The 13,069-nt window shown below is 38.9% G+C and overlaps 1 protein-coding gene across 1 annotated transcript in view; it reads left to right on the top strand.

Moving 5' to 3' along the window:
- The window catches only part of STK17A (serine/threonine kinase 17a), a 38,193-nt gene that overhangs the window by 4,724 nt on the left and 20,400 nt on the right, over nt 1-13,069 (top strand). Inside the window, exon 2 of the mRNA XM_067745829.1 lies at nt 5,526-5,738. Coding sequence (XP_067601930.1) covers nt 5,526-5,738 — 213 coding nt within the window. The remainder of the gene's footprint in view (nt 1-5,525; nt 5,739-13,069) is intronic.

Here is a 13,069-nt window from a genome sequence, read left to right as displayed (position 1 = left end):
AAGTTGGGGCTTACAGTGTTGAAAGTAAAATCTTAATTTAAAATACATAAACCTTCCACTATAGTCCAATATAAAATAAAAATTAAATTTAGAAATTACATAAACTTAAGGATTTGATGAATTTCAGCCTCTTTACATAACTACAATAACAAAATTTTATAAAATCTGATTATTGAACCAAGTGCATTAGAAAGTTAAGTAGCTACAGTCATTGATTCACCTGTTCAGGAAGGGAAGAAGGAACCCGACTTATAGAGGGAATTTATGCATCAAGTAGAGAGTTCAAATTAGATCACCTCCAAAACTCCTCTGTTCTGTATGATTATTTTTTTTTACAAATTATCATAGATCTGAAATTAATGTCCCAAACAATAAAAATAGCTGCTGTGTACTGATTACTGATCATTTGCCAGATGCTACACACTTTGGAGATGTCATTTTGTTTAGTGTTCATTACCCTGCAAGGTTAGTGCCATCAACCTCATTTTACAGGTGAGCAATCTAAGACTCAGAAAGCCTGAGCCAAGTGTCCAAGATTACAGTTAGCAGCCGGAATTTAAAACTGAGCCCGGCTTTTAAAGCCTTACCTGTTCTTGTCACTTATGTCGATGTCTGATCTGATGGACTCACTGATTTTTACACTTAGGGTCAGCAGATAGTTTTTTGTTGTTTTCCTTTCAGAGGTAAGGAAGATATGTCTTTTCTAGGTCTTTCTTGAACGGAACTTCTTTGCACTTAAGGCATAACCCCAGTGCTATTAAGCAAATACTGTACTTGCATACTGAGCACATAAGGCCCTTTGATAGGCTCTGGAAATTATTCCCAAATCTAACAAATCAGTCACTACTCCCTTTATAGGCGAGCTGACATGCCACATGGGAAAATAACATTTGAGCTGGGCCTGAACGAACGGGTGGAATTTTACTACTAGTAGTGATGAAAGGTACTCCAGACATTGGCAAGAAAACAAATAAGCACAGTGCAGAAAAAGTCAATGAAAAAGAGAAAGGCAGGTAGTCCATTGTGGCTAAAATATTAAACCTTATGAGGTTAAGTTGCCATAGAACTTTTCTTTAACAAAATAGCATGAACAGTGTATGTACTCAGGGTGTTATCTGATGTCATATTTGAGCACCTGCCATGTGCGGGGCTCTACGCATGGAGGTGCAAAGATGAATAAGAGGCCAGGTTCCTGGAACTCATCCTCCAGCCAAGGAGACAGTCTTAGGGCAAAAAATTCTAATATGTCAGACCAACTTTAATAGAATACAGGGAGAAACAAAGCACTTTACTGTAATCTATTATAGAATCAAACCTGGAACCTCGGAGGTCACTTTTCTTTTGCTTCTTCTATATACCACTCAAATTAGCATCTACAGTTTTTAATCTTTGCCTGAACCTTATATATTTTATTATCTGTTCACCTTTGTGTAGCAACCCAACACTGGAACTTATATTTGGAATCCATCTAGTAAATAAAGTTCTCTTTACAGAGAAAAGCACCTCAAACTTCTCCCATCCAAACCTAACACACTCCCCCTCCCTCTGGCCCGCCCCCCCGCCCCCGCAAATCCGTTATCATTCTTCTAATCTTTCTCTCAGTGGATGGTACCACATCACCCCGTACCCAGGTTAAAAATCTCCAAGTCATCTTCCACTTCCACCTTTCCCTTCTGCCCTCATCTCTGCCTGCAACTCAGCATGTCAGGAAGTGCTCACGGATCTTGACCTTGAATGTCTTGTAAATTCATTCTCTCTTCCCAGCCTCCACTGCTGGTACTTTCGTTCAGATCCCTTACCTTGAATTATTTTCTTGGCTTCCCTAGTTTCTAGTTAACACTTCACTATACACTCTCAGACCTACCTTTTAACACATTTACCTTACTTAAAAAATTCTCATAGGCGCCCATTTTTACCCTGAGAAATAAAGCACAAACTCCTTAGCGTGTCATACCTACCTACAGATCCTCACTGTGCCTTCCCAAGCTCTACCAGTTGGGCACTGGTGAAGCCCAGTCCTTGTTCTGAGGAAGCTTAGACTGGTGGATCTGACTCAAAATGTTACTTCCTGTTGTTATCATTGTTTATCCTTCCTTTCTTTCCACCCTGGAATGGGTTATCATTGAGTTCTGAAATGTATTCACTTCTGATATTCCCCCCCCCCAAAAATGAGTAATGAAAATCTGAGTTCTCAGTTTAGTGTATAATAGTGAACTATAGATGTTTGTGAAATGAGTGAAGAGCTCCGAAAACTGTAACAACGATGTAATCCAGGAAGAATTTCGGGTAAGCCAACAAAAGAAAGTAGATGGTGCCCTTTGAACCTCATCAGTCTCAAGTCTCTGCATGTAACTGTGACCCCTGGTGTCAGAGAAACATTATTTCATGCTTTGGAGAGCCCTCAGTAACTTAGAGTTGAGGTACAATCACAGTTTTTACCATGAAGTTGTGGTAAAGCATGCATACTAGAGCCCCTGTGCGTGTGGAATTTAGGGCCACTATGACAGTGTTCATTCGTAGTGTGTTCACTAGGACCCCGCACCTTGACGGCTGAGTCTCAGAGCTCTGTGTCCTGCGTGGCTCTGCAGGAAGAACAGTTCCCGGAAACCTCGTTTCATCTTCTGACTCTCTGAGTAGTTATAAGGGTTCCCCTCCCAGTCATTCAGAGATGAAGCCAGTCAGTGCACGTTTCCTCAGACCCTTGTGATCTGCTGCCTTGCTGTCAGTTTCAGTGGTGTGCAGTATCAGAATGGCAGAAGAGTTTTCTTCAGCGTGCAGTAGTGCACGGCTTGGCAACCTACTGCTGGCTGCCTGTTTTTGTAAAGCTCGCCAGCTATATAGAATGATTTTTACATTTTTAAATGATTGAAAAAAGTCAAAAGAAAAGTCATATTTAATGACATGGAAACTATGTGAAACTCACATTTTGTTGTTTGTGTTGGTAAAGTGTTTTGTTTTTTTTTTTTAACCCAGCCACCCCCATTCATTTACCTGTTGTCTCCAGCTGCTTTTACTCCACAACAGCAGACTTGAACAGTAGTGATCAGACCGTCTGGCCAGCAAAACCAAAAATATTTGCTATCTGGCCCTTTACAGAAAAGTTTGCCCACTCCCAGTATAGTGTATGATATGGGGAAAAGAAAAGGGTAGACTTGCAGCCATGAGGAATGCTTCCTCAAAAACAAAGGTGGTGTCAAGAGTAGTGATTGGAGTGGGAGGAGAGCCGTGGGACCTACTGTGGTGACCCAAGAAATGGGTGCCTGGCCACAGACATCAGATAAGTTTAGGTCTCTCCCCTGTGTTTGCCTCTGGCCCCTGAATTAAGCAATGGTTCTTCTGTAGCAAGGGTTCCCAGAGTTTACAGGTCAGTGATGTGTGGGATCCTTTTCTCTGTTGAGCGTCTGGTCTTTGGAAATATACCTTCAGGCCAGATAGGTAAGAAGTAGTATTTTACTACTACACGGTACTGTTGCCTTGAATGTTAGGTATGGTAGCAGTAGATATCTGTGTGTTTCATGTGGGAGTACTTTGAGGGTAGTTCAACCCAGCCATTTCTAATTTAATAGCAAGACGCTTGTTGTCAATTATGTTGGTCAGTTTTTTACAAAATAGGCTTTCTCTTTTTCTCTTCTTTTGAAACTTCAGAAACATAGGTATAAAAAAATCAAACTAGTGATGATTTTTTTCTCTTCCTTAAGGGAATCCAAAGATAATTAGGAACCTTTTAAAACTCAGTGGAGATGTTATTAGCCTAATGATTTTGTGGCGTAAAATAAAAAGAGGTGTTAATCTGTGATGCATAGTTTATTGTTTAATCTCTCTAGTAATATGGAAAAGTCTTTCGCATTTCTGTTGAACATAGAGAACTTTGTTCTGAATTAGGGTGCTATTAGGTAGATTGCCACTAATTGAACATCTGTAGGGCTGTGCCTAAGGATTTTTTCATGTAACATTTTTATTGCTGATGGTATAACAGAAATACAGAAGGCATGAAAATCATGGTTAACAGTAGCTAAGAAGGAAGAATTAGTCCTCAAAATTACGTCAGTAGTCTAGAATGCCGGGCCCAAACCTAGAAAGTAGAATTTAACAGAGCAAATTAAAGGCTTGCATTGAAATTTTTTAAATATATTTTTAAACCATAGTATGAGGACACTGGCTTGAAAAAAATCCAAGAGGAAAAAGATCTAGGTCGTTTATTTTATTTATGAAATATGGAAAACCTGTCAAGTGTTTTTAAAGGCATATTAAGTTGTATTGTGCCAACATCAGCAAAATAATAATCATGTAACACTTCGATGAGATTATACTTGGCACAGTTGCTTCAGATTCAGTTGGCACATTTTTCCAGCAGTTCTATGAGTCATGACAGTGAGGTGATCCCAGAACCCTAAGGGGATGAGGAATGATTAGCTGTGTCCAGTACCGGATAGACTGTCATGGGGACTCTTCAGTACTGCTCAGCAAAAGACCAGGACTACAGCCCTTCACTTGAAGCCAGGTTTAGGCTTGTAATGAAAGCCTTGTTAAGCATAGTATGCACCCAGGAGTGGAAAAGACTACCTCACAGTTTGAAAGAAGGCACGGCTTTGGCATTTGGCATTAGGTTAAAAAAAAAAAAAAACTATATGATTTCTGAGTTGCCTTCCAACTTGAGTATTGGATATTTATGGGTGACGATTATTACAACTTAATGATTTGTTTGATTACTAATAGTTTTTTGAGTACTTACTATGTGGCAAGTACCATGCTAAGCAATTGACATGTATTATATTCTTTAATTCTCACAACAGCGCGGTAAAGTAGATTCCGTTTGTGTCCTCTTTTATAGATTAGGAAAATGAGATCTTTCTTAAATAAGAGGTTAAATAAATTGCCCAAGGTTATGCGTTGAGTGAGTGGGCAGAGCCGTTTTGGGGATTCAAGCCCACATCTGTCTAATTCCAGACCTTATCCCTTAATCAATACGCTATACGTATCCCCCATGTGACTTGTTTATTAGTGTAATAGCATGGTAGTGGAGCGTATCAAAGTAATGTTTGTTGTATCTGTCTTTATAGGAAAACTAGACATTTCCAGCTGATGCAGTAGTTGAAATGATGTCATATACATGAGATCCCTAACTTTCATAACTTTGGAAGGTGATAGTGTCCTCTTAGAGTCACTTAGTGACAGTGAAATTCATTATTTTACAATTCTTATAACCGGTTTCTCTTAAAAAAGTCAAATGGCTTTTTTAAGATTTAAATCATTTTTATGTATGAATGTGTGAAAAATTAAGTTATATAACACTGCAAAAAATATTGGCTTTAATACTTGGTTCTGTATTTAGAAGAATGAATCTTGCAGATTTACACATTACATTTTATTTGATTAGAGAGGTGTTTCCCAAGTTATATTGCTACTTTTATGATTGCATATGACCTAAATTTGAATATCCACTGATGACTGTTGGGAAATTTTATTAAAATTTATCATCTCTGAAAAGTCAATTTTAACGGTGAATGTGTTTTGTTGAATTCTAGGGGGAAGTTTGCAGTGGTGAGGAAATGTATAAAGAAAGATTCTGGAAAAGAATTTGCAGCAAAGTTCATGAGGAAAAGAAGAAAAGGCCAAGATTGTCGGACAGAAATAATTCATGAAATTGCTGTTCTTGAACTAGCACAGGACGATCCTTGGGTCATTAACTTACACGCAGTCTACGAGACGCCATCGGAAATGATCCTAGTTCTGGAGTAGTAAGTGTCGTCTCCCTTACTGAGTTCGTTCCATAGTCCACACTCCTTTATCGGTGCCACTCATCTGTGATAACGTGGCAGGCCCTGGTTCTTTAGAAATCTGAAGATTTTCCAGAACTTTCTTGTGTGTTCTTCTTATTCATTTGACATATCCCAAATTTGCAAGGATGCATGTATGTTATGTTTTTCGTTTTCACTCTTCAATGAAATTCCTTTGAAAATAAGTTCTCTTATGTTCTTATTAGAGGCTTTCTTAAGAAGGTAAGTGGCACCAAGATAATATTAAAATAAAAAGCATTTTATAATCCCTTACATGTCCATATAGTCAAAGTTATTAATCCTTCTTTCAGAAATGATTGTTTTGATTCATTCCATGTTTCCAATTTGGGTAAATAAGTAAGGACAGCAGAGAAAACAGCTTTGGAAAATGAAGGACAGTTTTTTCTTCTTAAGAAATCCTGTTTTCTTCTCTGCTTCTCCTGCCAAAGGAAAAGATTGATAGATTTGAGTACATTAAAAAGCATTATTAGTACATAATATGAAGACAAAATGAAAAGACTCAGGGAAAAAATAGTTCTAATATCTGTTCACCCAAACTGGTTAATATTTCTTTAATATATAACTGGATCTTACCAATATACACAGAAACATGAACCTCCCAGTGTAAAAAAAAAAGGACAAAGAAAGGATATAAGGAGAAATTCCACACAGAAACCTGTGTAAATGGCTTATACATAGGTGAAAAATATTGATTTTTACAGTTTTTATAATGTAAATTTAAAAATAAGTTGCCGGTTTCTCTCTATGTAAGATCGTCAGATATCATGAAGAAAAGTGGTACTCATGACTTGGATCATCTCATACTACAGGTGGGAGTATTACCTGGTGTAACTCTTCTGGAGAACAGTGTGGAGTATGTATCAAAAGCCCTAAAAATATATATACTCTTTAACCCAGCAATTTCACATACATAAATTTTTTCACAAGGAGATAATCAGGCCATTGTGCAAAGATGTATTATAAAAATGTTTAGTGCAGCAGTATCTACATAACAAAAAAAGAAATAATCTAAATGTTTAATGGTAAGAGGTTGGTGAAATAAGTGATCATGTCATGAGATGGATTGCTCTGCAGTCATTTTAAAAGATATGGTAGATAAAAATGTACTACATAGAAAGATGTTTTAAAATATTAAGTTAAAAAGAAAGAAACGTTACGAAATAACGTGTCTATTATTACCATGTTTTTATTTAAAAGTTTATAGAGGGAGAAGTCTGAACGGCTAAAATAGTGTGTTCCTCTTGCTAATATAATTCAAGAGCATTGTGTTTATATATTTTAATTCGTAATTTCACTTGTAGGAATCCCTTCAAAGGAAAAATAAAATGTGAACAATGGAAAGCATGAAAGTGTTTTCCATTGTGTATTTTTAATTATAATAGAAATATCCACAAATGATCAAATGCTTAAGAAATGTAGTCGCTGTGGATTATATCTCCGTGCAGTCGTTTTCCAGTTGTAAAAAGAAAGGTTGGTTGAGAGGATTTTGGTTTTCGGTTTGTCCTGGAGGCTTAAGTTAGGATTGGAAATTGATCTGGAAGAGACCCTCCAGCCATCATCTCCTCATTCCTCTCCCGTCCTCACAAACCTGCTCTTCAGCCTCTGCGCAGGTCTTCAGCCTTCCGTCTGCTCCTGCCTTTTCTTCCGTTACATTCCCTTCCCTTCTGTGGTCCTTACTGCAGCTAGTCCCTCACCAGCGCCTCACGTTACTTCCTTCTTTCTGTTGCTCTCCCTCTGCAACTCCTTCTGCCCGTTTGAAACATGGGACGCAGGCTGTGTGTCCCTCCTCCTGCCCGTTGTTGGGAGTACTTGCGTAGTCTTCAGTCTGCTTATTACGAGGGTGAGAGTTGCATCCTCAGCTGGGCTCTTGGTGTAGCTGGGTAATTCTTTACCTAATCTCTCAGCCCCTTCTTTTACCATCCCCGGCAGGCGGGCAGGAGCTAATCAAAACCTTGACCACACTTACTGTGTCACCCACTTTCCACCCGTTAGACACCGAGGCTTCTCTTCCTTTATGGAGGAAATAAAGGCCATCAGACACACGCCTCAGCATCCCTCTCTAACTGCTCTCACCTGCTTGCCTTCTGTTCCGAGGAAGAGATCCCACTCCTTAACTCGAAGGCTAAAACTTTGACATATGTTCTTTAATCCTCTTCCTTTTCTACGACTTGAGTTTTACGTTTTAGTCACTTATCTAACCTCTCTCTCAGAGTCCCTCTCCTGTAGTGATTCTTTTCCCTCCATCTTCCAGGATTTCAGTCACTTCTCTCCTAAAATTCCTGGTCCTCAGCTTTGACGCTTTCTGAACTAATGTCCTGCCCTTCTCTTTCCTTTACTGCTGTGGTCTTTAAAGGAGTCGTCTGAATTTACAGCTTTCCTCACCTGCCAGTCAGTTCTGTTCTACTTCATAGATCCATCCATCTGCTGGTGTGCCGATACTCCATCACTTTTCAGTCTAATGCCATCTGCTCTCCTAAAACTTTCATGAGGTCATCAGCCCTGTGTGCCAAAATCGATCTCCTCATTTTAGTGTTCATTCTACTTCTTACTCTCTTTAAACACTTGATATTATACCTTCTTCTCTTGAAATTATGTTCTTCCTTGGCTTTCATGGCCCTCTTTTATTTTTTAAATCGTAGAGCCTTTTCCCCTTCATCTACTATATAAATATAAGTGCTCCCCACAGCTCATTAGTGTTACTCTGGTCATACGTTTATATTCTGCACGTTTACCCTGGATGATAACAATGCATTTTTGTGGCTTCAGCTATTTTTTACGTGCTGGTTATTGCTGGTTATTTCCAAATCTTTATCTCCAGCGTCAGACCTTTCCCTCAGCTCCAGCTGCTCTACTGCATATCCCTGAATCCACCTGCACATCATGACCGATGCACGATCAGTGTTTTCACCCCTGCGTTGCTGCCCTTCTAATGCCCATGTTTCTTTGCTCCCCACTTCCAGTGGTATCCCTGTTTATTTCATCACTCACGTAGAAACCTTGGGTCTATCCTTGATTGCTTTGTCTCATTTAATGCTCGTGTGTCATGAATTACCAAGTCTTCCACTTGAACCTCTCCCCTGGTGGTCCCTTTTTTATTGTGTTTGCTGTTTCTCCTCTGTGTTGGGTCCTCTCTCTCGCATGGAGTCTCACAGTAGCTGCTTAGCTGATCACTCTGGCTTCAATTCTAGGGCATCCCTCAGGCTCCTGTTGGATAGGTGACCTACACATAGATGTGGCAATATTATTCCCTTGCTTAGAAATCTTTGGTACCTTCTGTTGCTTCCATGATCATGTTTCTAGAACTACAAAACAGTATGATTTGGCCCAAACTTTTTGTGTTCTACTTTTTGTTTGAAGAGGAAGTCTTAGAATTAGACTTTGGACATTGAGATATCAGAATTCTCAGCCATGTCGACAGATTGTTGTTATGGAAACAGACAGGTTCATGATTACTGTATTACTCATTCCACCTGCCATGTGCTCTGGATACTAAGGTGCTGGTAATACGAAAGTGAAAATAGCATAACCCGTTTGTTCCAAGTGCTATAGTTTAGTGAAAGAGATAGAAATGATGGCAACAACCTTGGTGTTTTACTAGAATTCTTGTTAGTTGCTGTGGGAACATAGATGAGGTGTTAGTAGTCGTAGTTAAGAATTTGCTATGTGCCGGGCACTGTGCTGCGTCTTCTCTGGCAGCTCTGTATACATCATTTATATGCTTTATATACGTTATTTGTGCATTTTAGTTTTAAATTTTCTCCAGCTTTACAAGACGTGATTGACATAGAACATGCTATAAGTTTGAGGTCTGCAACGTCTTGGTACACTTATATCTTGCAAAATGATTACCACCAGGGCATTAGCTAACACCTGCATCACATCACATAATTACCATTTCTTTTTTGTGGTGAGAACATTTAAGATCTACTCTCTTAACAACTTCAAAGTATATAACACAGTATTATTAACTGTAATAATCATAGTTACATTAGATCCCCAGAACTTAACCTTTTAACTAGAAGTTTATACTCTGACCAACAGCTCCTTTTTCCCCACCCCTAGTCCCTGGTAACCACATTCTAATCTCTATTTCCATTTGAGTTTGCCTTTTGTAGATTCCACCTATAAGTGATATCACACAGTATTTGTCCTTTTCTGTGTGACTTATTTCACTTAGCATGATGCCCTCAAGTCCTATCCACATTTTTGCAAATGGAAGGATGTCATTCTTTCTTGTGGCTGAACAATATTACATTATACATATATATATATATACACACACACCACATCTTCTTTACCCATTCATGTTTTGACAGACACTCAGATTGTTTCCATATGTTAGCTATTGTGAAGAAGCCTGCAGTGAACATGGGAGTGTAGACATCTCTTCGAGATCCTGCTTTCATTTCTTTTGGATACATACCCAGAAGTGGGATTGCTGGATCATATGGTAGTTCTATTTTTAATTTTTTGAGGAACCTCCCTACTGTTTTCCAGAGTGGCTGCATCAATTTACATTCCCATCAACAGTGCACAAGGGTTCCCTTTCTTCCACATCCTTGCCAACACTTTCTGTCTCTTGCCTTTTTGATGATAGCCATCCTAACAGGTGTGAGGTGATGATAGCTCATTGTGGTTTTGATTTGCATTTCCCCAATGATTAGTGATGTTGAGGACCTTTTCATGTGTCTGTTGGCCATCTGTATGTCTTCTTTGTGAACATGTCTATGTAGTTCCTCTGCCCATTTTTTTAATTGGAGTATTTGGTCTTTTGCTCTTCAGTTGTATGAGTTCTTTATATACTTTGGATACTAACCCCTTATCAGATATATGAGTTGCAAATATTTTCTCCCATTCCGTAGTTGCCTTTTTATTTTGTGATGATTTCCTCAGCTGTGCAAAAGCTTTTTAATTTGATGTAGTCCCAGTTGTTTATTTTTGCTTTTGTTATCAAATCCAAAAAATCATTGCCAGGACTGATGTCAAGGAACTTACCCTCTATGTTTTCTTCTAGGAGTTTTATGGTTTCAGGTCTTACATTCAAGTCTTTGATCCATTTTGAGTTGACTTTCATGTATGTGTAGGTAGGGGTCCAGTTTTCTTCATTTGCATGTGAATATCGAGTTTTCCAAATACCATTTATTGAAGAGACTGTTCTTCCCCCGTTGTATACTCTTCATACTTCTCTTTATACTTTGTTATAAGTTAAATAATGATATATGCATGATTTTATTTCTGGGCTTTCTGTTCTGTTCCACTGATCTATATGTCTGTTTCTATGCCAATACCATACTGTTTTGATACTATAGCTTTGTAATATATTTTGAAACTGGGCTGATGCCTCCAGATTTGTTCTTCCTCAAGATTGCTTTGGGTATTTGGGGTCTTTTGTGGTTCCATACAAATTTTAGGATTGTTTTTTCTCTGTGAAAAATGCCATTGGAATTTTGATAGGAATTGCATTGAATCTGTAGATCACTTTGGGTAGTATGGATATTTAATAATATTAATTCTTCCAGGCCATGAGCATAAATAAATCTTCAGTTTTTTTCACCAATGTCTTAGTTTTCCATGTATAATAGATATATCATTTCTTGGTTAAAAATATTCCTAAGAATTCTATTCTTTTTGATGTTTTTGAAAATGGGATTGTTTTGTTAATTTCTGTTTCTGATAGTTCATTGTTAGTGTATAGAAGAAACACACTGATTTTGGTATATTGATTTTGTATCCTGCAACTGAAATTGTTTTTTGGGGGGTTTTTTTGGGTTTTTTTTTTTTTTGCGGTACACGGGCCTCTCACTGTTGTGGCCTCTCCCGTTGCGGAGCACAGGCTCCGGACACGCAGGCTCAGCGGCCATGGTTCATGGGCCCAGCCGCTCCGCGGCATGTGGGATCTTCCCGGACCAGGGCACGAACCCGCGTCCCCTGCATCGGCAGGCAGACTCTCAACCACTGCACCACCAAGGAAGCTCTGAAATTGTTTTATTTACAAATTTTAGAACAAGATTTTATATGTGAGAAAAAAATTTCAGAATAATAATCAACCTAAGATCACGCAGATCCAAGTAGCAGAGCCAAGATTTAGCCCAGGAGTGTGTGATTCCAAAGCTTTTAGCCGTGCACTGTGCACCTTTACTCCACCCGAGAGGCAAGGGAGTGCTTCTGAAGGAGATGTTCAGCGTTATACACCAGCCATCATTGCCTTACTTGGGATTTTTCAGGTTGTTTGGACTGCGTCCCATGCTTTTCTGTCTGACTTCTGTTCTACCTCATCTCCTGCTAGTACTTCTCCAACCTCCCCCTGCATTCTAGGCACACTTTTTTTTCTCTCTCAGTGCTTAAAGATATCATTGCATTGTCATCTGCCTTGCATTGTTTATGACAAGAAGTCTGTGTTGATTCTTGATACCCCTCCCTGTATGTGTGCCTTTTTAAAGATTTTTCTCTTTCACACTGGTTTTTAGCAACTTGAATATAAAGTGCCTTGATTTTCTTTGTTTATCCTGCTTGGGGTTTATTGAGCTACGTGGATCTTCTAGTTTTTATCAGATTTGGCGATTTTTCGGCAATTATTTAAAAAGATATTTTTCTGCCCCCACCTCTCTCTTCTCGCTTCCTCAATACAGTGTGTTAAACTGGTTGATGCTGTCGCTCAGGTCCCTAGGGTCCTGTTTATTCTCCGCCCCACACCCCCGTACTTTAGATAGATGGCTTCCATTTCCGTCTTCAGATTTGCTGATTCTTCTATAGTGTCTGATCTGCTGTAAAGCCTGGCCAGTGAAATCTTCACTCTAAACGTTGTATTTTTCCTTCTCTAGCAATTCCATGTGGTTCTTTTCATGCCTCCCATCTCTCTCCTTGTTGTGTTCATACTTTACTTTAAATCCTTCAGTGTATTTATAATACCTGTTTTAAAGTCCTTACCTGCCAGTTCCATCATGTCTGGGTCTGTTTTTATTTTCCTGTTAGCTGGGAGTTGTAAGTGGTGGCGTTGTCAGATGTCTAGTATTTTTTGGAAGGATGCCATATATTTAGAATGGCACAGTGCTGGGTGGATTTTATGATCTTCCACTAAAAGAATGGTGATGTTTGTTTTGGCAGGCAGTGAAATTACTTGTGGATCAGACTTACTGGGCAGGTCTAGGGCTACTTTAGCCTTTAATAAGGCTAAAATATGGCATTCTGGGGGGTCTGCTGAATGCCCCAGGTGCTTGGCATGGTTTTTCTCCTCAAACTGAGTAAAATTCAGATAGCTTATTGTGTCCTTG

The sequence above is a fragment of the Pseudorca crassidens genome, chromosome 8, assembly GCF_039906515.1.
Source record: "Pseudorca crassidens isolate mPseCra1 chromosome 8, mPseCra1.hap1, whole genome shotgun sequence".
Lineage (NCBI taxonomy): Eukaryota > Metazoa > Chordata > Mammalia > Artiodactyla > Delphinidae > Pseudorca > Pseudorca crassidens.
The sequence above is the reverse complement of the archived record's forward strand: the minus strand, read 5'-3'. Positions and strand labels throughout refer to the sequence as shown.